This window comes from Cetorhinus maximus, chromosome X (genome assembly GCF_964194155.1).
Source record: "Cetorhinus maximus chromosome X, sCetMax3.hap1.1, whole genome shotgun sequence".
In the NCBI taxonomy this organism is placed as follows: domain Eukaryota; kingdom Metazoa; phylum Chordata; class Chondrichthyes; order Lamniformes; family Cetorhinidae; genus Cetorhinus; species Cetorhinus maximus.
The window spans coordinates 3,023,343-3,050,567 of NC_135917.1; the positions used below are offsets into that span (position 1 = coordinate 3,023,343).

General features: G+C 42.0%; 1 protein-coding gene across 1 annotated transcript in view; it reads right to left on the minus strand.

Annotated features, from left to right (window-relative positions):
• Positions 1-27,225, minus strand: part of esyt1a (extended synaptotagmin-like protein 1a) — a 91,264-nt gene that overhangs the window by 6,926 nt on the left and 57,113 nt on the right. The window contains exons 5-23 of the mRNA XM_078534502.1: positions 26,547-26,619; positions 24,104-24,193; positions 21,589-21,644; positions 20,897-21,017; positions 19,942-20,118; positions 18,378-18,460; positions 17,357-17,405; positions 15,848-15,937; positions 13,891-13,986; positions 11,104-11,175; positions 10,633-10,719; positions 9,916-10,065; positions 7,618-7,815; positions 5,370-5,546; positions 4,993-5,075; positions 3,801-3,849; positions 2,820-2,909; positions 2,044-2,139; positions 1,543-1,614 (exon numbers count right to left, since the gene is read on the minus strand). Coding sequence (XP_078390628.1) covers positions 1,543-1,614; positions 2,044-2,139; positions 2,820-2,909; positions 3,801-3,849; positions 4,993-5,075; positions 5,370-5,546; positions 7,618-7,815; positions 9,916-10,065; positions 10,633-10,719; positions 11,104-11,175; positions 13,891-13,986; positions 15,848-15,937; positions 17,357-17,405; positions 18,378-18,460; positions 19,942-20,118; positions 20,897-21,017; positions 21,589-21,644; positions 24,104-24,193; positions 26,547-26,619 — 1,909 coding nt within the window. The remainder of the gene's footprint in view (positions 1-1,542; positions 1,615-2,043; positions 2,140-2,819; positions 2,910-3,800; positions 3,850-4,992; positions 5,076-5,369; positions 5,547-7,617; positions 7,816-9,915; positions 10,066-10,632; positions 10,720-11,103; positions 11,176-13,890; positions 13,987-15,847; positions 15,938-17,356; positions 17,406-18,377; positions 18,461-19,941; positions 20,119-20,896; positions 21,018-21,588; positions 21,645-24,103; positions 24,194-26,546; positions 26,620-27,225) is intronic.

Here is a 27,225-nt window from a genome sequence, read left to right on the forward strand (position 1 = left end):
ACATGACCTCCCCTTAACAAAACCATGTTGCCTCTCCAAGTGTAGATTAATTCTGTCCCCCAGAATTGCTTCCAATAGTTTCCCCACCACTGAGGTTAGACTGACTGGCCTGTAGTTCCCTGGTTTATCCCTTTCTCCCTTCTTGAATAACGGTACCATGTTGGCTGTCCTCCAGTCCTCTGGCACCTCTCCTGTGGCCAGAGAGGTATTGAAAACTATTGTCAGCACCCCTGCTATCTCCTCCCTTGCCACACTCAACAGCCTGGGATACATTTCATCTGGGCCTGGAGATTTATCTACTTTTATGCCTGCCAGAAAACTTAGAACCTCCTCCCTTTCTATGCTAATTTCTTTAATTATATCACAGTCCTTCTGCCTGATTTCCATACCCACGTCTTCCAGCTCCACACACAAATTACCACTATGGTCCTTGCCTACTCTTTCCCTAGTTATCCTCTTACTCTTAATGTACTTGTAAAATAACTTTGGATTTTACTTTATTTTACCTGCCAGTGTTTTTTCATGTCCCCTTTTTGCTCTCCTAATTTCCTTTTTAAGTTTCCCCCCTACACATTCTATATTCCTCTAGGGCTTCCGCTGTTTTGAGCCCTCGGTATCTGCCATAAGCCTCCCTTTTTCTCTTTATCCAATCCTGTATATCCCTGGACATCCAGGGTTCCCTGGATTTGTTGGGCCCACCCTTTGTCTTTAGTGGAATATGATGGTCCTGTACTCTCCCTATTTCCTTCTTGAATGAGTCCCACTGCTCTGACGCAGATTTACCTAAAAGTAGCTGCTCCCACTGCACTCTGGCCAAACCATATCTGATCTTATTAAAATCGGCTTTCCCCCAATTTAGAACTCTGATTTCTGGCCCATTCTTGTCCTTTTCCATAACAACCTTGAATCTAATGGAGTTATGATCACTATCTGCAAAATGCTCCCCCACTGATACCTCTGCCACTTGCCCGGCTTCATTCCTTAAAATTAAGTCCAGGACTGCCCCCTCTCTTGTAGAACCTTCTACCTACTGGCTCTCCTGGATGCATTTTAAGAATTCCACTCCCTCTAAAGCTATCACACTATGACTAACCCAGTTAATGTTATGGAAGTTGAAATCCCCCACTATTACTACCCTATTATTTTTACACTTCTCTGAAATTTGCCTACATATCTGTTCTTCTTTCTCTCTTACTGTTTGGGAGCCTATAGTACGCTCTAATGACGGAGTTTACTTGCAGCATGTGATACAGCAGAGTCAGAATAGATGGCTGATACGTCACTCCTAAGGTCTGCTTATTGAAGAATTCGTGATTTTGCCAGCAATGATATCTGGCATATTTTATAATGACAAAACAACCTTAACTTCAACGTTTAAGATGACACATTGACATGGAGACGGGGGAATCCTCCCTTCTATGCCTTTGGCCTTTATTCAGGAACAGGCTCATCTTAGAGAGTAATATTTTCACCAGATGCCAGAAATATGTGCATTTTGGAAGCTCCAAAGCTAATTAACCATTAAGGTGGTCAGTCTCTTACCTGACTTTTAAACGAGGTGCGATTGACAGTTATCTGAACCATTGGATTGGGGAGCTTCTTCCCTTTCTTCATCTGCGTGAACATGTAAGATCCATAATTACAATCACAGCAATGAACAAGAGCTAGCAACTTAACTCAACTCTCGTTAATCTCCAAATAGAAAAAGACCATTAAGATTGACCACAGTCATTGGGAAAAGACTGGTCTTGAATGGCCAAGATTAGAATATAACACAGTATCATGCATTCATACACAAACCCTATTTGGATGATTAGTTGGGTCTTGCTTTTGGAGTCAGGGCCTTGGACAAGATGCCCTGTATAAATTAATACATGAACCTTGCTAGATTGCTAGGAAATATAGATCCCTCTCTTTTCAATTATATCTCTAACAAGCCTAGATGCAGACTCGCCCATACAGCAGTAGGGACCAAACAACTTCAGAAATTATAGCTGGGATAGAATTGCCATTTTATTGGGAATCAACAAGCCTGAGGCCTACAGGAAGTTCATGTGCCCTGTCCAGGTAGACGGTCAAGATGGCAGCAGATGGTTCCACCTCGTTCTGTGTGAAGATGGTCCTGTTAGCCTGAAGGACCTGAGAAGAGATGGATAGGAGAATAAGACCATTTAAATTAAAATACTAGCTCTTGGAAATGACTGAACAATAGGGATAAGCAGCTTCTTTACAATTTCCCATTAACAGAATAAAACCCAGCAATGCAAAATCCTTCATCTAGACTCCCTTCAAGTCTGGCTGGTCGCAGTGTCCCTCATTTGATACTAGAGGCCGGTGCAGGTTGAGGAATATGTAGGAATTTTACAATCCCAATTTCATTCCGCAGTATATGCTAAAATTACTTTTTAAAAAAAGGAGCCCCTAGACCTGTTGATGGTAATTGCTAATCTACATGGGTATGACAGGTCAATGGCTATGATCAGACTGAAACCCACCGTGTCTGCACAGCTGCTTCAAACATAATAACTAAGGTGTATGCTTGCGACTTTGAAACATGAAAGCACAATGTTCAGCTTCCAAAAGTGAAAATTATTTGTTCTCCCCTCAACCAGCTACATACGATTAAACAGAGACTCAACCTGAAGTAGTAGATTTTTATCCCAAGTTATTTGGAATTCATTGAGAGCCTGCAGCTGGCACCACCAACACTAAATCACACCCGTAAGGCACTGTGCCATGTCCTCTTAGGCAACGAGACAAAATCATCTGAGAAATTAAAGCTGGACAGTAAGCAGGAGGAAAACTGGTACTAATCTCACCTGTTCCAGGATGACTGAATCAATGCCTGGTGGCAACCATTCTAACTTGAGATGAAGTTTTCCTGATTTGACATCATTCAGCATGAACCACTACAGTTGGACAAGGAAAAGAAACAGAATTGGGTAGCATAGTGATTATGATGTTTACCTAATTCTCCAACTTGAATGGGGAATTGGCCTGCATAATGTCATGCATTCAAATGATCCTTGGACCTACTGGTTGTAGAAAAGGCTGCCACCTGAATCGCTCTCAGCTAGACACTCCATTCTTGGGGCTGGCTGTGAAATTTCATTAATGGAAACCTGACAGCCAAAGTCTAGTTTTCTGGGTGTTTGTGTTTTTATATTGTGGAGCTTACAGTAAAATATCAAAACTTGACCAGCAGCTGCAAAATCATCAGGATCTCAAAATTAAGTTTACCACCATCAGAAGGGAGAGGAACAGCTGGAGTGAGATTAGACTAGACTTCATGTGGAGTGAAACAGTGGTACAGATTAAACAGGTTGAATGGCCTGACTTGGCATTTTGACAAACCAGGGAGACTATTTTCAGCTGCCTTACTGTCTGGAGAACACGTATCCAGGATTCTTACTGCTCTCTTCCAGATAACTCTTGAAAGCCAGTACTCTAATGGATAGAATGCCCTGGCTAGACAAGCACTCATTGCTGGTAGGCTACTTGGTTCCCCAACCTGTGTTTGAAAGTTTAGTTAAGTATGGGGTGTTGTGATGGGAGAGTGTGAGCAATCTGTATCAGCCAAACAGAAACTCCAATTATGTAGAAGCTCATTGGAGCTGCCCAATTTCTATACATTAATTTAAATGGATCAAAAATCAGAAAGGTTCCCTTCCTGATGTATACTCCTCTTCTTTGCCTGATTTATCCTTGGCTACCACACTCAGGGGATCCAATATTCCCGGCTGCAGGAAAAGGAAAATCTGTCCCATTACATGATTTGAATTAACCAGATTTTTTAATACCTCATCCATAACTTTACTGTTCATGATGTCCTTGTAGCTGATCTTCAATCTGCATGTAAGAGATTACAATTTAAATCAAGCACATCAAGAAAATTCTTTTACATTACAAGCAAATGCAACTAACCACAGACCTTCCTAAAAAGCAGTTCATTTGCGAGTAGAAATGTAGTGGAATTTCCATGACCACCCACAGAAGTTTCAAACTATGTTTCTCACAGGTTTATGGTGTTTTGTTTACTTATTGATAGAGCATTGTAGAGGGAGCTTTACTCTATCTAATCCCGTGCTGGGAGAGTTTGATGGGGACAGTGTAGAGGGAGTTTTACTCTATATCTAACCCCGTGCTGTACCTGTCCTGGGAGTGTTTGATGGGGACGGTGTAGAGGGAGCTTTACTCTGTATCTAACCCCGTGCTGTACCTGTCCTGGGAGTGTTTGATAGGGACAGTGTAGAGGGAGTTTTACTCTATATCTAACCCCGTGCTGTACCTGTCCTGGGAGTGTTTGATGGGGACGGTGTAGAGGGAGCTTTACTCTGTATCTAACCCCGTGCTGTATCTGTCCTGGGAGTGTTTGATGGGGACGGTGTAGAGGGAGTTTTACTCTGTATCTAACCCCGTGCTGTACCTGTCCTGGGAGTGTTTGATGGGGATGGTGTAGAGGGAGTTTTACTCTGTATCTAACCCCGTGCTGTACCTGTCCTGGGAGTGTTTGATGGGGATGGTGTAGAGGGAGTTTTACTCTATATCTAACCCTGTGCTGTACCTGTCCTGGGAGTGTTTGATGGGGACAGTGTAGAGGGAGCTTTACTCTGTATCTAACCCCGTGCTGTACCTGTCCTGGGAGTGTTTGATGGGGACGGTGTAGAGGGAGCTTTACTCTATATCTAACCCCGTGCTGTACCTGTCCTGGGAGTGTTTGATGGGGACAGTGTAGAGGGAGCTTTACTCTGTATCTAACCCCGTGCTGTACATGTCCTGGGAGTGTTTGATGGGGACGGTGTAGAGGGAGCTTTACTCTGTATCTAACCCTGTGCTGTACCTGCCCTGGGAGTGTTCCTCAAACATTTTGGGTGAACAAGTTCCTGGTCCTACAGAAGGTCAAAGCACTAACTGAATGGCATTTTCTTTGTTCCAATGCTGTCTCAACATTGTTATGACATCTTTTCTGAATTTTCTGATGGAGCAACGTACCTTCCAAGGAAATCATCCTTGTCTATGTCCTTATCAAAGAGCTCAAACTCCAGCTCCTGGCCTGGAATGTGATTTACAATGACCTAAGAGCAGAGAGGTTACCACAGGTCAGAACCTTCCTTAGGAAGAGAGTAGCAACTGATTAAAAAACAGCAGGGATTAACAGGGCCAGATATTTGCTCCTAAGTGTGAAATAATCCAACACTATACGAGATCAGGACTGAGTGAAAAAGGTGGCACAGTGACTGCCCTGCACACAGGACCTGCCCACTTGTTACCCAGGCCCATCCATCTGGCACCCTTCATGGTCCTGCAGGATAAAGGATTTTTATTTTATTGCCCATTGGTTTCAAAGTGCATCATCTGAACACACTGACCTCATACAGTTCATGCCACTTGGGATTAAGGTTTTCTTTAATTGTTCTGCTCCGGAAGCTTTGGGCTCCTGCTCGCAATTTGACGTAGGGATCCGACTTTCCTTTCACCATTCCTTTCATGAAGTTGTCCTTTGCAATTAGATTTTCAGCTTCTAACAGATGAATCCGTATCACCCCCTGAAAGAGCAAAATTTAATGACTGCAACATAGGTAGGCCATTCAGCCCCTTGAGCCTGCTCCACTATTCAACTGGATCATTACTGATCTGTATCTCAACTCCATGTTTGAGTGCTTTTTGTACCTATCTACTAGTTAAGTATTTTTCAACTTGGACTCCCAATCTTTGTTCCTGCAGTGTTTAGTTTGTCACCATTTAGAAAGTAGTGACCAGAAAAATGTTTGACTGGCCCTCTATACACCTACTTAAGAACCTTTGTTTCTCTCCAATAATCATTTGTTTAAAAGTGCACTTTTTCATCTCAGATTTATATTAAAACAATCTCTTGGCAATATTATATTTCAATGGATGTCAGCAAAAACAAATTGTTTAAAGTAAATCTCCAAATTGGAATCAGATTCTTCAGTTTTGACAGTCTGACTGTTTTACTTCCTGCATAACATCAAAGGTACAGCATCTTCAAAACAGCATGGTACATTCTGGATTACCTTGCACAAATTACATTGCTCTCAGTTTTTATATGAATGTTTTCTGCTCAGTCAACCAATCCCTGCCATCAATTTCCACCAGTCAGTCCCTGTTATCCATAAATCTCCTTAATCATTCTGACCATCAATTCATCCCTTCCTAATCCATCCCTACCCACCAATCCATAAAAAAGATGCAAGGTGAAATGAACTGAAAATTAAATCCTAAATTCAGTCACCATAGACAATCTCTCTCATCAATCACCACATTTGACCCTTAGAATTTATTTATTTAGTGAATGCAAATCCCAAAAGGCAAGCAATAGCCTCATTTGCTGAGTTTAAGGTGATTACTCCATCACTTAGTCTGTAGAGGGGACTCTCCTTGGTAACATGCAGCATTGTTTGTGACACTTTTGTAAATGCACTGAGGTCCCAGCAATGGAGGTTGGCTGCACAGAGGCCCTGACCTGTCCTGAACCTGTTTAGTAAGGACCATTCTCGCCATGGTAGTTCAAAGCCTGCCATTCAACAGCTGGGATTTGTCAGAAGGAACTTGTTAGTGACTTCCCATGTTTCCCAATCCTTGATCCAAAGGCTGTTTGCTGGTAGATCATGCTCAGGAAGGTTTCTCCTTATGGGGAGCTGAGATGGTTCAGGAGTTGAACAGGTCATCATGGAGTGGCAAGTGAGGTGCAGCATAGATGATTTCAACCAGCTTGTGGGTTTACGTCAGTCGGCAAATGTGTGGGGGAGTGAGAGGACAGGAAGCCAGGGGAGGGATGTTGAGCAGGGGTTTCCAGTTATGTGTGCATTGTTGCATTCAATTGAATGTCAACAAAGGTTGTGTGTGATGACCTTTGTCAGACAGGTGCACAATACTCTACTACTGTCTACGATAGGGCAAGTGCTGAGGTTCAGAGTCTTGTGGAAGCAGCCTAGAATCCATCACCATAATGCATCTCCACAGTCCAACACACCATCTCCCCCCGCCCCCCATTCAATCCTGTACTCTCCATTTTTTCATTTCACCCTTCTCAACTTTCTTTTTACATTCACTTTTTCTTGCTTCAGCCAGGCCTGCTCTTAAAGTCTCACTGAATATGTCATGCACATCTCCAGAATTAATACCAGTCCTGTTCGGTCTTTGGTACAGAAAGTGGATTTATATGCATGGCACTTCCAACTGTTGCCAAGTTACTCAGCTACTGCTATCCAATCCTAGCAATGGCTGTGAAGTACTGAATCTGTTCTAAACAGGGCAGGTGAATTGAGCTCCTGATCTTGGCTAGAACAGAACATTCAGTCAGTTCAAGCATTTCAAATGGGAGTTTGAATCAATACTTCCACAAATGTGGTCCAACTTTGGTCTTCCAAGCGTTCTTGCTCACTAGAGCTGCTGATGAGACACCAGAAATGCTTGATGGCCTTGACCCTAGTGTTACCCTGTAATTCAAAATCAATGACTGACCAGCAAAACAGTGACAAATCTTATTGCCATAGATGATGCATTTCACCAACTATCAGCTTGATCCACGTCAACTGCAATGGTGAATCCTTACACATGTGGAAATATAAAGCGGCCTTGTAATTGACCAAGTACCTCAGTCCCCACACTGCTGGGGGCACTGCTTTCAGTTGGTAAGGGAGCTTGGATCAGACTTCCCACTCCTGCTGCCTCCACCAACTTCGTTGCAGTCATATTGATCTTGTCAGACTTTGTTGATCCCTGTTTTTGTTCCAGTGTGGATTTCCGAGTTCTGGGAAGCTTCTCCAGGTCAACCATTTCAGAAATCAGGATCTGCCAAAGAAACAAACACACAGCCATGGTAAAAACAAGAGGAGAAACAGCGTGACGTCCAATTTATTCTGCCTTATTTTAAACTCCAAAAGAACAAGTGATTTATGTCCAGAATTTAAAGGGTTCTTAGTTCAAATCTAACACCATAAGAAATAGGAACAGAGCAAGCCATACAACCCCTCAAGCCTGCTCCACCATTCAGTATCATAGCTGATTTCATTTTTTGTCCGATCCCCAGCTCCCTTGACTGTGTCCAAAAATCTATCAATCTCCGTTCTGAATATACTGAATGGCTGAGCATGCACAGCCCTCTGGGGTACAGAATTCCAAAGATTCACAACCCCAAATGAAGAAATTTCTCCTCATCTCAGTCCAAAATAGCTGACCCCTTATCCTGAGACTCCTTCAGTCGGAAGGAAACAGCCTCTCAGCATTTACCCTTTTAAGCATTTTATATATTTCAATGAGATCACCTCTCATTCTTCGAAACTCCAGAGAATATAGTCCCACTCTACTCAATCTCTCCTCATAGGACAACCCTCTTATTCCAGGAATCAACCAGTGAACCTTTGTTGTGCCCCTCTAAGGCAAGTATATCATCCCTTAGGAAAGGAGACCAAAATTGCACTTGGTACTCCTGGGTGTGATCTGATCAAAGCACTGTATAATTGTAGGAAGACCTCAATACTCTTATACTTCAACACCCCTTGCAATAAAGACTAACATATAATTTTCTTCCCTGATTACTTGCTGTACCTGCATGTTAACTTTGTGATTCATGTACAAGGACACCCAAATCCCTCTGAATACCAACATTTGCTAGTGTCTCACCTTTTTTAAAAAAATCCTGCTTTTCCATTCTACCTACCAAAGTGGGTAATTTCACACTTACTCATGTATGCTCCATTTGTCAGCTCGTTGCCCAGTTTTTTTTTGTCCAGTGAAAATGCTAGTGAATCCTGTCTCCACTTCATTGCATTTTTCACTTGCACACACCACCTAGCTGGAATGTGAGACAGATGTGTACAAGAGGCCAATGATACAGATAGAAAGAGTACAAGTGAGACTGTATGAAAGAAGAAGGGGAGGTGATACACAGAGGGGTGTGTTTCATTTGGGAGCATGCTCCTTTGTCTGTTTGCATAAAATGTCTGTGTTCAATTTTAACACTAATCAAGTTATTGAGTTAATGATTACATTACAATCATTTTAAGAGAACAGATTAAATAGTATGCTGTCAGAGGAAATTAAGCCGCAATGGATCCAAGAGAGAAACAGCAAGTGGTGAATAGACACAAGGCAAATCACAGAGAAAGCAAGGAACAGTGATCTGGCCATATAAAGTGCCCCTTTCAGGCAATAAGACACTTTGGGCTTATATTGACAGCCTTTCTGCTGTGGTTGTAGGATGGAGTAGAGCCTGATACTTTCTTTGTAGATTAGGTGATGTGTAATTCTATCACTGACCAAAAAAGCAATGCCAATTACTTTAAGGTTTAAAACCTGTCAATATACCAAAAAGATTTTACATTGAACTGTTCCTGAAACAGCAACAGAACAGACTGAATAATGACCTGAAGTCCAAGGGAGAAGACAGACAGGAGGGAAAGTGAGAGGCTGGAAAAAAAAACTGAAAATTAAAAAAAACTGAACAGCTCTAAAGTGCAACTTCATGGCTTCCATTCCTCATGTGGCAATATTCCCTTCTTGGCCATGCCATTAGAGGGAGTTAGTGAGCTAAAAGAGGGGAACATTGCCATTCCCACATAAAAGGGGTAGATTTTCACCGTTAGCACCTGGGCATCAATCTAGCGGAGTGGAACCCCCACCTTTTAAAGAACCCACCCGATTTTTATTCTATTGAAATCAGTGGGATGAGTGTTACATGGGTTTTATAAAAGGCGAGCACCAGATTACTGTCCAAGCAGTGAAGATAAAAATGCACCTCAATGTTTGCCTCCTGGTTTTTCTCCTTGAAATCGGTGGTCAGGCCACCTGATTGTTCCTGGTGTTAGTCTCAACACTGTTCTTTCAGTTCCAGGCCACAGGAGGTCTTTTTTAAAAAAGGCCCAATATCTCTGACCTGTTGGTCTCACTCACCCGCATTATGATCTTTAGATAAATCTGGCTATTGTGCCCAGAATGTTCTAGTGGGAACCACTGGTCAAAGCTCATATCTGGGCTCATCAGCAACTGTGACAGAGAGATGGACAATGACCCCAGACTCAACTGCCGGTCATCATCCTTAACCTAGAAGAAAAAGTAATATGAACAGGTTTAATTAAAACACTAAAACTGTGGACTTGTAATTAATGTTTATGTAATTTCTAACCCTTAATTTCCCTTCTTATTTTATCTTTAGCCCATTTTCAGTTATTGCTCTCCCCTCTCGTACTATACCATATATTAGTAATGTTGCTTTAAAAATCTTTTGGGGTCATTACATCCTGCCCATTATGTACACTAACATTAAAAATGACAAAACAAAAACAGGCTGTTCAAACCCACCAGTCCATGTTGGTGTTTATCCCCTACAGGGATAGTAAATTCTGTACTTACTGTGTTCCCACATCCCTTTATTCCCTTTCCTTAAACCATCTAACTAACCTATTTGTAAATATTGAAATCCGCTGGTTGCAGTTCACTACAAAACCCACAGAAAATGCAAACCCCAAACCAAGAGTTCTTTGGAGAAAGAAAAATTGTTAGATATAATTTAAACTTCCTGCAAGGATAACAATATTTGGACAAAACCCAGTTTGGTGTTAAGCTGCAGTCAACAAATAAAAATCCCTCTGGAAAGGTCAAGAAAGGTACCTGTATATCGAGGTCTTGTTGATTCGGATTCTGAACAAAGAATGTAAAGGCATCCTCCCAAACTGGGGCGTTTGTGTTATACACGGTCTGTGGGGAGAGATGATAATCTGACATTTTGGAGAGGCAGAAACCCATCAACTTGGTTCCTCATTTTTAAAAAAATAACTATAAATGGCACCGTGAAATATCCAGACTTTGTTCTGATAGTAAAATACTGATGTGTGTAGAGTAGATACCTGAGTAAGTGTGTGCATGGACTGTAAGCCATACTGGAGAGTATCTGTTAGGAATTATAATGTAAATGAGGGCAGCAGCTAATCTGAAGGAAAGCAAGATCCGCATGAGTAACTGATTACAATGAGGGTGTGCGCAAAGGTCTATCATGGAGAACATGCTGGCAGTTCTTCCCTGCTCTATATCACATTGCACTGTATTGACCTTAAGTAATGGACCAACAGTGTTCATCCATACCCTGCTCTCGAAGGTTTTGTCCAATAACGAGACCTGGACCAGTGCATTCGGTTCCCTGGTCCCTTGCTTTAGCTGTGCACAAAAAGAAAAATAATAGTTAGTGAAACTGCAACTCCTGAAGGTGGATACAGGAACTGAGAGAGAAACTGAGAGTGAGACAAACAGAAAGAGAAACAGAGATGAACAGAAAGAAATATAGAGAGAATGGAAACCAGACAAGTGGGCAATTAAAATTGCCCAGGCCATTTAGCCTCTCCATAGCTGCCAAGAGCTGACAGCCGTGAATTTCACCAGCTTCTGAGGATACCTGCCCAAAGCTGGCAACGTTCTTTTTAATATCTGTATTTCAGATCTGATGATGACCCAGCGAGGTAGACTGGGGTCTGTAGAGGCTATGCAAGGTAGGTTTTACATTCCTTGTGGGGCCTAGAGGAAAGGATTGCGCCTTTGGGCCTCACAAGGTTAGCTTAGGCCTCCTCTGTGTGATCTTGCCCCTCCTGATCACACGGACCCCATGAAATGGCCCAGTAGCTGGACCCATCACTTAACTGGTCTCTGGGCAGGAGGACGGTAGGTGGCATTTAATCATAGAATGGTTACAGCACAGAAGGAGGCCATTCGAATCGTGTCCATGCCAGCTTCCTGCAAGAGCAATCAGCTGGACCCACTTCTCTTATCCTTTTCCCCGTAGCCCTGCAAAATTTCTCTTCAGGTTCCTATCCAATTCTCTTTTGAAAATCCCAATTGAATCTGCCTCCTTCAAACATCCTAGATCCTAACTACTCACTGTGTAAGAAAGTTTTTCATGATGTCATTTTGGTTGCTTTGCCAATCACCTTAAATTGGTGTCCTCTGGTTCTTAACCCTTCCACCATTGGGAACAGTTTATCTCTATCTACTCTGTCCAGACCACTCATGATTTTGAATAGCTCTCCAGATCTGCACTCAACCTTCTCTTCTATAAAGAACATCCTCAGCTTCCCCATTCTATCCATGTAACTGAAGCCCCGCATCTCTGGAACCATTCTCTTGAATATTTTCTGTACCCTCTAATGCCTTCACATCATTCCTAAAGTGTCGTGCCCCAGAATTGGACACAACACTCCAGCTGAGGCCGAGCCAGTGTCTTATAAAGGTTCATCATAACTTCTGTGCTTTTGTACTCTATACCTCTATTTATAAAGTCCAGGATCCAGCATGCCTTATTAACTGCTTTCTCAACCTGTCCTGACACTTTCAATGATTTGGGTACATATACCCCCAGGTTCCTCTGCTCCTGCATCCGCTTTAGAATTCTACTCTTTATTTTATATTGCCTGTCCTTGTTCTTCCTACCAAAATATTTCACTTCACACTTCTCGGTGTTAAATTTCATCTGCCACTTGTCCACCCATTCCTTTTGAAGTCTATCACTGTCCTCTTCACAGTTCACAATATTTCCAAGTTTGTGTCATCCACAAATTTTAAAATTGCACTCTGCACTGTTAGACACAGTAAGTGCTTGCTGTGGAAGAACGAGTCTAAGCCAGACCTCAAGCTGGTTTATTCTCAAGACATCTCTTCAGTGTAACAAACTCTCCCAGCCCCTTCCACACTGGAGTGTAATGCCCATCACCTGTTTTAACAAGCAGTTATCTTAATGTAATTGCCAGTCAACAAGCAGATTGTTGTTAGACCTTGACAATGTAATTACTGATACATTGACATGCACATCCAAGTCAAAGTCATTAATACATATCAAGAAAAGCAGTGGTCCTAATACCAATCCCTGGGGAACCCCATTATATACCATCCTACAGTCTGAAAAACAACAGTTCATCACTACACTCTGTTTCCTGTCATTCATCAACTTTATGTCCATACTGCTGCTGTCGCTTTTATTCCATGGGATTGAACTTTGCTGACAAGCCTGTTAATATGGTACTTTATCAAATGCCTTTTGGAAGTTCATGTACACCACATTAACTGCATTACCTTCGTCAACCATCTCTGTTACCACATCAAAAAACTCAAATCAGCCTGGCAGTTAAGAGAGCTGTGGGTCTGGAGTCACATGTAAGCCAGACCAGGTAAGGATGGCAGATTTCCTTCCCTAAAGGATATTAGTGAACTAGATGGGTTTTTACAACATTTGGCAATGGTTTCATGGTCATCATCAGACTTTTTATTCCAGATTTTTACCTAATTCAAATTTTACCATCTGCCATGATGGAATTTGAACGCAGGTCTCCAGAGTATTACCCTGGGTCTCTGGATTACTAGTCAGTGTCAATACCACTACACCACCGCCTCCCCGAGGGGAGGGGAAGTAAAAGAGGAAAAGAAGAAATATGTTCAGGTTGAACTTTGGAAATCAATAATCTATCATTTTATGATGCGAGTGCTGATTTCCTTGTGTAGGTGGCAAGGGTCAGCCCAGCTGAGGACTTGACTCCAGTAGACAAAACAGATGTAGTTAAAAACATCAACTGCTGAATCACAGATAAAACAGAAGTTGCGTACAGAATGGGGATTTATTCACACTGCCTCTGATTACCTTATTGCATTCACACCATTGGTGGACCATGCAGCAGGGTGGACCCCAACACCAAGAGGGTCTCGCCTGGTAGATATTGTTACTGTCAGGTTGAAACACACCCCCACAGATGGCAAACACACCCACACCCAATGCAGAACTCAGCAGTGTAGTGTAACACCAGGATTGAGATTTGAAGATACTGCTGGTGTCTCATTCTCACAGTTCATATTGCTGATTGGAGCTTTGCATCCTATGACCATTATACATACCGGGAGATCCTGTGCTTGGTCCACATAAACAACCATGATGGCAGCAGAGGGTTCCTCACTGTTCTGTACAGTGATGGAGCTATTAACCATAAGTGCCTAAAGATAACAAACACAATCAATATTTTTCTTAAATCACAGTTTTTGAGGGGATGCAGTCCCTCTTTTCCCTTTTCCTGCATGCGTCACTGACCATACACTCACCATCGTTACCATCTAGGATGGAGATCATGTCATACATGGGACAGGTACCAAGTAACATAAGTCATGGTCAACATGGTCTCCTGGACTAATTTCAATCATCCAAGGGGATCAGAGAAATTTTCCAGATTTCTTTTCCCCTAATTGGCCTTGGGGATTTATTCACTCTATTTTGCCTTTCCCAGGAGATTCTATGGACCCAATGGGTAGGGAATGTCTTAGACATGAACCATAAAGCATCACAACTGTGATGGGTCAGACTCGGTTGACCAGCTGGTCTTTTGCTGTCCAGTATTTTTCATGTGTTATGACCATGGGAGAGTAGCCTCCTCTCCAGCCCTCCGCCAGTGCTAGTCTTAAGCTCGAGCTTAAAGGTGTGCAATTGTGGCCTCACAATGACTTGCTCTCTAATTTGCTCCCCTCCACTCTCTTTAGGAAGCTGTTATGTGGAGCTTGGGCTATCCATTAGAGTGCTGTAATTGTATTGTCACTACAGTGTATATTTAGAAAAATACAAATGATTGAGAGTCAAGACTCATATGGCATTTAAAACTATTCCATTTAGTGCTCTGCGATGGGTTAGATGATAAAGGTAGTGTGCAACTGAGCTCTACAGACCAGAGGTCCTAGAATCAATTCTTGGTCAAAGCTGAGATAGCTAATCTCAGTATGTGCAGTGGTATGGGTGCTCCAAGTACCCTATGCCTTCCAGGACTAGTAAGCAGAAAATCAGCCAGGGTTCCTGCTCTTAGTCACTATCCAGTGACCCCTGCTGGAAAGTGCATGTGTGGAGGTCAAGTGAGGACATTTGGCTCTGATGCCTCTTCAATGGAATAGCCTGATGACATTCACATGAAGAATGGACACTTGAGCAAGGTACTAGAGCCTTCAGGAAAGAAGGGGGTAAAAGTCTGATAGGGTTGTACAATTATTTAAAAAGTACCTTATTTCAGTGATGTCTTAGGACATCACTGAAGCTTATGAATAAATTGCAGGGCTCATTCATTCTCATCATCCACAATTCTATATGTAACATTAAATAGAGAATCAATCTCTCATTTACAATCAACAGTTAACTGGTGATATTCCAGTTGTAATCTCACAATATATCAATACTGTTCTACAAGAGTTATGAAGGTGATGTTGAGTCAACCGTGTATAAAATTATGAGGGGCATAGATAGGGTAGACAGGAAGGAACTTATCCCCTTGGTAGAGGGATCAATAACCAGTAGGCATAGATTTATGTGGCAGGAGATTTAGAGGGAATGTTAGGAAGAAATTTTTCACCCAGAGGGTGGTGGGAATCTGGAACTCACTGCCTGAAAGAGTGGTAGAGGCAGAAACCCTTATAACATTTAAGTAGTATTTGGATGTGCACTTGCGATGCCATGGCATACAAGGCTATGGGCCCAGTGCTGGAAAATGGGATTAGAATAGTTAGGTATTTGTTTGACCGGCGCAGACTCGAAGGGCCGAAGGGCCTTTTTCTGTGCTGCAGACCTCTATGACTATGACTCAACTATCATCTCAAAGGGGAGGCAATGCAGAGTTACACAATATCTCAAGAGTGATCCTAGTCATGCTTTTGGTCTAGATTTGATAAATTCAAAGTTATTTTTGAGCTAAAAATTCAATTATCCAATAATCTGAACAAAGAATAGACTACATTTCAAACATGATACTGATCATGTATCATCTCAAAGGTGATGGTCAGTCAAACTGCGATTGCAAAGGTGAGCTCTAATCTTCGAGATTACCTGCTCCAGTTTTGCTGGGTCAGAGTACAGGGACAACCACTCCAGTTTCAGACGAACTTTTCCTCTCTCCACATCCTTCAGAGTGAACCACTACATAAGAGAACAGAAACAGGGTTAGGGTTAGGGTCAGGCACAGAGCAAACATCACAAGACAGGCCAGAGCTGAGTATTATAAAGCAGGGTACAACAAAAAATAGTTCATACATATCAGGTCTAAATGTAACCATAGAAAAAAAAAAGGAACTTTGGTAAATGAATATAAATTTCCTCAGAGCTGTTCCTGTTCTGCTACCATAACGTTGTTGAAATTCTGACATAAATAACAACAACTTGTTATAAAGCATCTTTCACATGGTAAAACATTCCAAAGCGCTTCATAGGAGAGCTAAACAAAATTTGACACAGAACCACGTAAGGAGATATTTGGCCAGATGACCAAAAGTTTGGTCAAAGAGGTAGGTTTAAGGAGGAAAAAAAGGTAGAGAGAGATTTAGGAAGAGCTCGGGACCTTGGCAGAAGGCACGGCCGGCAATAGTGGAGTGATGGAAATCGGGGAAAATCTACAACAACAGCAAAACTGACGGAAAGATGATGCGCAGTAATGTATAGTCATCATTGACTTCCAGGAAGTTCCTGGCCTAAGTATTCTTTTAAGGGCTGAAGGACATTAGTGGGGCAAAATGGAGGAAGCTTTAATCTGCATTTAAATGTCTTGAATGGGTTCCTGCCATACAGAAACAAGCTATTCATCTCAGATGGTCTCTGTTGGCATTTATGCTCCACACATGTCTACTCCCACCCCATCAACATATACTTCTAAACTCAGTAATTTCCCAGCATAAGCATTCTTTCATGGGCAGAACCCACATTTATTTAGGGGCAAAGCAGAAGGAGCTTTAAAATCTGCATCTAACTGTCCTATACCTAATCTGGAAGTGCTTAATGCTGACACTGGGTGCCTGAAATAAGAAAACATTCCATTCCCTTGCCACCCTGACCACTGCAAACGCACAAAGATAATGCCTGGTAATGTACAGCCATCAGCGACAGCCAATGATTTTGGAAATTAAAAGATGACTTGTCTTCACAAAACAAGTTTCCCAAACCATTGTTTTAGTTGTTTGCAAGCTCAAAAACACAATGCTGAAATTATGTGTGTGTGACATAATCATGCCACAAATGATGCACAACTCTTCCAGTTCTCCTCCCTCCTCAAACAGGGTAAGGCTAAAAATGACAGCATGATGTTAACATATGCATTCAGATCAAACTCCTTCATTTTAATGGAGCTGTTAACTTGTTCAAAATAAATTAAGGCCTCTTTTAAGATGGTAGGGTCAGGCACAGAGATATTTAAGATGGTACAATCTCGTCAAACATTCATATGACATCATCACCAGAAGTAACTTCTACTCTTTTTTTTTTGTCTGCTAGTTTTCCATGAAGACAGTGCCTCTTAAATTTTCTTCCCTGACCAGCAGTTATTTCAGCATCTCCACAATTCCTTACCTCTTCCACTATTTGATTTTTCATCACTTCCCCAAGGTCTAGCTGCATTCTGAAAGCAAAAGAAATTCTGATATTACCTTCTCAACTCTCATTCCCTCAGTGCAAGAAACAATCAAGGCCACATGAGACACTGAGAAAAAACAATAATAAAACATGGGGAGACTGTAGTAGTCAACTGTAAAGTGTGTGGTAAATGGTGGGGCGGGGCAGTGTAAAAGCATAGAGGGAGAGGGTACTATTTTCAACAGGTTTCCTGTTGAGCTATTACAGCAGAAAACCTGCTTATAGTATTATTAGAATGTACATCTGTTTATAATATTTTACTAAATCTCATTTGATTTAAATTAAAAGTAGCTACATTTAATGTCCAAATCAAATCTTTTCTTTTTGAGAGAGCTCAATATAACTCTTCCATATACCACAATCCGCTATAACCCATGGAGCTGTTTTCCTGATATAGGACTAACATAGCCTCAGAGGTGAGCCTTGTTGAGTTTGCTTCATTATATTGAGTATTACAGCAACAGTTTTAGTTACAGCAGCACAGGACACAAACATTGCCTCAGGTATCTGCATCTTGCGATACTTCATCAATTTCTCCTCAAAATGTTATTTTAAAATTATTAGTGTTTCTTCCATGGCACAGGTGATGTGTTGCTTTATAAGAAGAATTACACAATGCAATGCACAACAGGGTATATTTTGGTTTGGTTTAGTTTTACATTGCTTGGACAGTGATCTGCATGAGTGGCTTTGTCGCCCATTATAGAATATGCCTGATTTTCATTCCATTCATTTCATGATAATGAAGCAGATTTGTTGTTTAGGATTGGGGTGCTGGGTCAGAATCTGTGGGGACAGTAAACAGTTCGCGTATAATAGGCAAGGAAAATAATGAAAATCGGGGGCAGGAGTAATTGGAGACAAGGTATCAACATAAAGCCAAACAGACGCACATACACTCTCGCATTCCTACACACAAGCTGATACATACATGTACACAGACACACAGTGCTCTCACCTGCCCAGGAAGTCGTCCTGATCTGGGTCTTTATCAAACATCTCAATTTCTAACAGCTGACCAGGGACTTCGTGGACAATCACCTGTGGAGCATAGAAAGCCACAGATCAGAAAGAGAACAAATGGGATACACTGCTACTTAAAACTATCCTTTTCTGTAAATTCTAAGAACTTATTATTAAATGGATTCTCCATCTCTCAGAAGTTGCATTTTCTCAGGTTTTTTGCTCCAGGATTGTAGTCCAGTTCTGTAATACACTAATCCAACCTGACAAATAAATTTTAAAAGATAAATTCCAGCTGTCTGAAACAGCTTGAAAATCTATGGGTGATTTTCCCCGCTGCATGATTATAACACTTACTAAGATTAGCAAATGGAGAAAAATACATCCATCTGATTCTAAAGTTGAACATATTTCATCTATATTGCTTTCTAGCACTAGATGTCAGCAATGTGCTCAATGAAGCAAAATTTGATGCCAGTAACAAAGGATTTTGTTAAATTAGTAGATGATATTGCTGATTTAAAGATGGGCACTGCAGGAAGGAAATACTATCCAGGAGGAGATCTTATGCACATATTATTGATCAGCAAAGCAAATACTTTTTTTTATATTCGTTGGCCAGGCCAGCATTTATTGCCCATCCCTAATTGCCCATTTTTAAGAGTCAGCCACATTTCTGTGGGTCTGGAGTCACACCAGGTGAGGACAGCAGATTTCCTTCGTTAATCGACAATGGTTTCATCATTACACTTTTAATTAATTCCAGATATTTATTGAATTCAAATTCCACCATCTGCTGTGGTGGGATTCGAACCCAGGCCCCCAGAGCATTACCCTGGATCTCTGGATTACGAGTCCAGTGACAATACCACTACGCCACTACCTCCCCTGTCTATGGAGTATCCATATGCTCTCTACTCTCACCTCAGTTACCATCAAGCACGGCTAATGGAAAAGCCTTTCCGCAGCATTAGACAGAAGTTCCACCCTGCCAGAATGCTATCGCTGTCCCCTCCCCCCAAGAGTGTCAGTAGTAGAGAACACACAGGTCACCAAAGGTCACCCTCTTAAGTACCACGTATGGTGTAAGGCTCCGAGGGACAAGGGAGAAGGAGAGGCTTATACCTTCAATGAAAGGTCATCTATCTCCTTAAAAATAAAGAGGCCAGACAATGTTTCAAGTAAGGTTTGATGAGCCCTACCTGCTCAACCTATTAGAATACCTGTGCCACAAACTCGTATGTTACAGTTACAGTTCTGGTATATCTAAAGTTTCCTATCTAACTGTGAAGGGGACAGGTGGGAAAGAAGGGGGAGGCAGATTTTGCTGCAACTCCATCCTAGAATCTTCCTCAAGAATATGATTATAATGCGGTGAAAATGCCAGGATTTCCTGACAGGCACAAATTTGAGCCCTGCTCCAGATCCCAGTCTCCTTCAGCCACTACACCATAAAACTGTGCTCCTGGGAATTACAGAGCCAATATTTCAACCAGCAGAGATGCCAGGCCTTTAAAGGTTCTGATGACTGAATGAAATATACAGTCATATTCACCCACCTCATACATTTCATTCCACTTGGGATTCACGGTCTCACTGATGGTCTTGCTCATGAATGCCTGTGTGCCCACTCGTACAATTGCATACGGATCAGACTTTCCTTTGATGAATCCCTTGACATAGGTGTCCTTTGACTCCAGGCTCGTTGCTTCAATTAGGTGGATCCGTACTATTCCCTAAGAATAAATAGACAAGTTTCAAACCTCCCCTTCTGAAGGGGTGGATTATTGCATGTAGGGCACTGAAATGCTGCAGTGAGAGAGATGTGGAGATTAACTGAGTGTTGACAGCTTAATACAAGTCGCATACCTGGGCAGCATAAGAGTTTGTAGTTACTTGGTGTCAGCAGCAAAATAGGACTGCACCATATCACATGGTAGCAGCGCTGGAATTTCCCCCTTTCTAGTAGTTATCCCCAGATTGGAGTTTGCTTCCCAGAAAAGTTATTGACACTCTGGTTTCTTGGTATTCATGGACATCGGAACTTCCATCAATTAAAAAGACCGGTGGGGGAGAGGTCATTTTCATCTCCACTTGGGCAGTAAGCTGGCTGAGCAGATTACCTACCTTTTGTAGAACCTGCCCTGATTTCATCCCATTGAGACCAACTCAACAAAGAATTGCCAGGTTCTACAAAGCAGGTGTCCAATCTGCTCCACCTGGTTAGCGCTCAGGTGGTGAAGTTAAAAATGAAACTCTCCCTCCCATGTTTTATTAGTACAAACAAAGCAAACCACTAAACACAACACTATGATTGGCCGGCCAGGTGCTATTACCAATTGCATTAGCACATCACTGCTCTCAACGGGATATCAAGGCTTAAACATTGGGCTGTAAATCGGTGGGCTTCATGCTTATACACTACCATAACAGCACCACCTTGGAGCAATTCCACCACAGAAAACAATTTTGTTGGCAATGATTTGGTGAAAACATACACAGTGCGATACCTACCCGAGGCAAGGGAGAACGGAGCTCAGCCACGTGGAGTTCTCCAACAAGAGGGCAAGTGATCCGGTTTGGCAAAACCAGGAAAGAGGCAATGGTGTCCATAAGTACGGTGTCAGACTTTGAGCTGTCCAAGGAGAAAAGAGGCAAAGCAAGGCAAGGGAGTAGTTAGGGAGAGATGGAGGGAAATAGTGTAATAGAGAGAGAGAAAACATTTATCAGAGGTTTCAGCTGCAAAGGAATATAATGTATAGGATATAAACTTAAAAGAGGCACAAGGGTAACTAGAGGTCAGCACTCTGAAGAATAATTACTTTTTACTGAAACATTTCGGGTATACTCCCTAGCATTTTTGGCTGTTTGCAATGTTTTCAAACGTACTGCTTTTGGATCTATCTTATTTACAGGATTCCCAGTAGGCCCTTGTGCTCATCTTTTTTTATGCAAACATTAAAATTCTTATTAAACCAAGAGACTCTCAAATGCTGTATATTTGTGAAATTGTATTATTGATTACATGTTCCAATATGCTTTGGTTTTGCTTGTATATTGTACAACATTTTTGGAAAAAAGGTGAGAAACACCCAAAACTCTAGAATGTAATTCATGTTATTCTTGGAATAATCTTTCAAATGCTTTGATTTTATTTTTGATCCTCAGAGGATTAATTCTGTTTTGTTCCTATGAACGATCAATACCTCAGCCCTGGAATATCCAACAGGTTGGTGAGTCCCGTCCAGTTAATGTCCAGTACCTGAAAGGACATAAGTGTCTAAATCAATTTCAGAATCTCAAACTGTAGTTCAATTCAGTGTGCATCAGGACTCCAGCCACTTGGCTGAGCAAGCAGTTACCATCTCTCAATTCCATGAAACCAGTCTGATTTTAAAAGTCTCTGAACAACACCTGCCAAGTGGTCTAAGCATAGAAAGCCTATCGTGTTGCAGTGCCATTCATTTCAAGGATTTTCATGTTGTTGTCTCCAACCAGAAACTTCAGGACTGAACTCAGTCGTGACAGAAACAGCCTTTGGACTTTCAAAATCATGAGCTAATATTCATTTCTGTGGCTCTTGTACTGTTACTATCCATAGTTGTAAAACTCTTTTTTATCCTCCCCACTTAAGAGTGGGAGGGTGAGAGAGAGAGAGTGTGTTTTTTTTTTAATTCGTTCATGGGATTTAGGCATCACTGGCTAGGCCAGCATTTATTGCCCATCCCTAGTTGCCCTTGTTCAGAAGGCATTTTAAGAGTCAGCCACATTGCTGTGGGTCTGGAGTCACATGTAGGCCAGACCAGGTAAGGATGACAGATTTCCTTTCCTAAAGGACATTAGTGAACCAGATGGGTTTTTACAACAATGGCTTTGTGGTCATCATCAGACTTTAATTCCAGATTTTTACTGAATTCAAATTTCACCATCTCCCATGGTGGGATTTGAACCCGGGTCCCTAGAGCATTACCCTGGGTCTCTGGAACACTAGTCCAATGACAATACCACTATATTACCACATGGAGTGGGAAGTTGCAAACACTCCTCCTCTGGGTTTGAATATGGAATAAATTAACCTTCTAAGTTAATCATAACACGAGTTTGCAGTGAGTTATTAGTAAATCGGATCACACAAACGGAGGGTTTGGGAAAACACGCCACAGCCTTACTTTGTAAATAACTCAAAACACCTTCTGCTTACGGACAGTTGGTGAGAGGAAATAAATATAGTTTGCCTGTCTCTCTCTCCCCTGTCCGCAACAATAGGAAAAAAACCAAACACTAGTCTTTATTGCTAGAGGGTTAGAATTGAAAAGTAGGGATGTTATGCTAAAGCTGTATCGAATCTTGGTTACACCACACATAGGTTACTGCGTACAGTTCTGGTCGCCATATTATAAAAAGGATCTAGAAGCACTGGAGAAGGTGCAGAGAAGATTTACAAGGATATACCAGAAATGTGTGGGCTTATATGTCAGGAAAGGATAGACAGGCTGGGTCTCTTTTCTATTGGAAAAGGCAGCTGAGGGGTAACCCAATAAAGGTCTTTAAGATTATGCAAGGTTTTGATAGCACACATATAGGGAGAGTGTTTCCTCTTGTGGGGAAGAGCATAACTAGAGACCGTCAATATAAGATAGTCACCAAGAAGTCCAATAGGGAATTCAGAAGAAACTTCTTCACCCAAATAGTGGGGAGAATGTGGTTGAAGAAAATAGTATAGATGCATTTAAGGGGAAACTAGACAAGCATATAAGGGAGAAGGGAATGAGGGTTCTGATGATAAATTTAGGTCAGGAAAGATGGGAAGAGGCTCAAGTGCAGTATAAATGCAAACGTGGATTGGTTGGGCTGAATGGCCTGTTTCTGTGCCACATATCCTATGTATTCCTACGTAATCATATGTAACCACTACACAACCACACCCTCGTTCGGTTTAAAAGGTTTTTAAATTTTTGCCACTTTTTATGATCATCTCACTCCAAAGATTTTTCCAATGTTGTCAACTTCATGATATTGAAAACCTCAATTAGGTCAGTTTCAAGTCTCCTTTGACGCCGCCCGCCTGCACCCCCCCCCCCCCCCCCCCCCGCCCTTTCAAAGAGAACACACCCAACCTCCGAACCCCAATCTCCTTAACCTTTCCATATAACTTCAAATCTTGATACCAGGAATTATCTGCATTGCTCATCTCAAACCTCTCTAATGCAATAATACATTTCTTATGATTAGTTAATGAGAAGGGTCCCAAATGGGGTCAGATCACTGTTTTTAACAGCAACCTCTCCTGATTCATAATCCATTCCTTAATTGATAGGTTGGCAATACACCCTCAGCCCAACTGTTGTCCATATTAGGTATGTGTTTGCTTCTTTTGTCAATTTCTCTCTACCACTCATTTGTACCAACACTGACCCCTGCTGGGGTAGCCCTCCAGTACCTCACCAAATGCCCACTCTTCATGCGCAAGGTCAGGAGCGAGTATCCGCAGGCTATTCAATATGGGAGTTATTTAACAGCAAATAATATGAAATTAACACATTCAACATGACTTAGCTCCTTATATATCACTCCTACAGAGGACAGCCCAAAATTATTTACAATAGAGCTGGAATAACCTCAAGTCAAGATCTCACTGATCCCTCATTAATCAGTCCTGTATTAATCCCTCATCTTCTGTTACATTGGTGGTTTGTTTTTTTGCTTCCACAACACACTTACTGGGCGGCGGACGAAGAACAGGGTCACTGCTCCCACCAATGGCATATTTCCAATCAAGGGCTCAAGGATCACGCGAAGCATCCCATGGAGCTGCAGGAGAGATGGGCAAAGGAATCAATGAGTGAAGGAACAGACACTCTAATAATAAACTCCAGGACACCTCAGGAGAAATGTGTTGCATGCAATATAGTTAAATTCATGGACAAGATTACCTATAGGCTTGCGGTTTTCTCCTCAAGCTTGCCTCACACAGTGTAGTCATGTCAACCAGGCAATTTACATAATATCGGCTGCTGCAGCAATATTTTGATTGATACAGAAGTGTTTCACTGTTTCTCCTGCTACTACCACATTTCAGTATTTATTTAGAAACTTGCTGCCAAAGTCAACTGTACCAGTGCTCCTGTTCCTCCCCTTCCATACACAATTCTGTTAGCTCTGTTCCCTCACCCACTCCCACTTCTAGTAGTTCATTCTTTCATCCCATCATTGCTCTTGCTCTGACCCCAATTCTTTTATAACCTGAGCAGTCTGAAACCAACCCTCCTGCTACAAGTAGCTGGCAGCAGTCTGATTGCTGAAAATTAGCTGATGCTGGCTGAGTGATTCATAGGGGGGGGCGCTGGTTGCGGATTGGCTGCAATTGGCTAGCTGCGGATTAGCTGCTGCGGATTGGCTGCTGGCGGCTGGTTGCAGATTGGCTGCTGGTACTTGAGCAAAATACTGTGGATGTTGCTGCAAATCTGAAATAAAAGACAAAAAATGCTGGAAATGCTCAGCCATTATCTGTAGAGCGATAAACAGAAGTAACATACGATGAAGGGTCATCAACCTGAAAAGTTAATTCTGTTTTTCTCTCCACAGATACTATCAGATTGGTTGCTGTTAACTGGCTACAGATTGGCTGCTGACATTATTAGATAGCACTGTGGCGTATTCCCTGGGTGCCAGCAAGGTTAATAAGAGCTAAAAAGGCACATGGGTAGGACATGAGAGTGGGTTCATTGTGTCTGGGAGTGTGGTTTCTACCATACTTCTGTCAGTCATTGCTAATTTTAGGGACAGTCTTTTAAAACTTCTGAGGCAGGAGGCTATCTACACCTTATATTCACACACATCTACTTGTATGTGTTTGCCATGTTAGTCCTGTGCATAGTTCTGTTCCTGATACCTTATCTGTATTCTACAGAATTGCTTTAATTTATTTTTGGGGCAGTAATAGCATTTAATTTTAATTCGTAAATCAGTCTTCCTTATTTCATAACTCCCTCACAATCACATTACTACTTTTTGGCTGGAAGGACAAAGTGGTCAGGGTTGTTACTTAATACTGCAACTAGGGACTGCATTGTCAGGGTATTATGAGATACTACAGGTTTATATTGCAACCTCCTCATGATTATGATAGCTCTATACTGAGAAGCACTGATGTTTAAGAAACGTTTAATCCAGGAGAAAGTTCCAGAAATTGCTGCTCAACTAAAAGTGATATGGAAGTCAATATATAGTAACAAGGGCCCGCTTTGTTCAGCGTCAGCCCACTCACTGTTCAATAATGGCTTACAAACATTAAGATGCTGATATTCATTCATTCAACCTGCAGTCTTACAGGAAATACTAAGTGACTTCTTCCAGTTCAATCTTGTGCTGCTTGTCCCTTTATTTGAAAGCTGATGTCAATGCAACAACTCTGGTGCTTCTCCACTCTCTATAATTAATGGCTCTGAGGAAGGGATTGAATACCCATTCAGTTTTTAAAAGTATATTTATTCCTGGGATGTGGGTGTCACTGGCTGGGCCAGCCATTTATTGTCCATCCCTAACTGCCTTTGAGAAGGTGATGGTGAGCAGCCTTCTTGAACCGCTGCAGGCCATGTGGTGTAGGTACACCCACAGTGCTGTTAGAAAGGGTGTTCCAGAATTTTGATCCAGTGACAGTGACGTAACAGCGATTTATTCCAAGTCAGGATGGTGTGTAACTTGGGAGGGGAACTTGCAGGTGCATGGGTCTGCTGCCCTTGTCTTTCTAGGTGGAGGAGGTCGCAGGTTTAGAAGGGGCTGTCAAAGGCGGCTTGGTGAGTGATGAGAGCCATTACCACCATATCTGATCTGACCTCCACACCCACATGCTTTCCATCTAAAGTCCCTTGACCAGTTTTCCCCTTCCCTAGTCAGGGCATACTGAGACCAGGTGTCATCCCTCACTGTTACAGTAGCTTCTATCAATGATCTGGGCACTGGCCAAGGGTCAAACGTGGAACCTTCCAAGCCTGTGTGGCTCAGAGCCACACCTGACTATGCATGTGCCCACTATGCCATTGAGGGTGACATTTTAAATAGTTTGGTATTTCTTTTCAAGTGTCAGTTGTAATAAAGATGCTATGAAATGGGCACAAGTTTACAAGGTGCGCTGAGCTGTATTATTTCCCATCAAATTACCTACCTGAATACCATTCACTCCAGCTTTGCAGAAATACTTCTTCACTTCAACATTGATTTCACAGTCACCAATGTAACTACAGAGGGAAAGACAACAGAGGAAACCCCATTTTAGAGAATCTGTAAGTGTACAGTATACTGACTTCAAAAGCATGGGGCAGACTGTGTCTTTTTTTGGGATTGTTTAGGTAATCCATTCAATTGTGATCCCGGGCTCGTCAGTTAGTGAGCTGAAGGCAGTGTTTGATCAGGAGTCCCTAGATTCATAGGCCTAATGTCATACAGAGTAGCTAGTTACCCAAGATCAAATGCACTAGCAGACTTTCTTTGTCAGATTGTTAGAAGGAAGCACTGAGGGGAGTCACACCTGCCAAAGTCCAATTATAGAGCGACACTGGCAGAGGCCAGGGGTGTGACACGAACTGCCCTCTCATGTAGAGATGGTGTTGGGAGGGGGGAGGGGAAAGGTGCTGAGATGAGAAGCTAAATTCATTGCAGCTTTTCCTCAAATTTTGCTAATTTGAAAACTGTCCAAACCCAGTTATATTAAAAAAATTCAATTGTTTATCACCTTACTTGTGAGATATATTACATAAAATGTAGAAGTATGCACATCAAACTTGAGAAATTCTGTGGGAAAAAAAAAGTATGAGCTTACATTTCGAGCATCCCAAAGCACTACC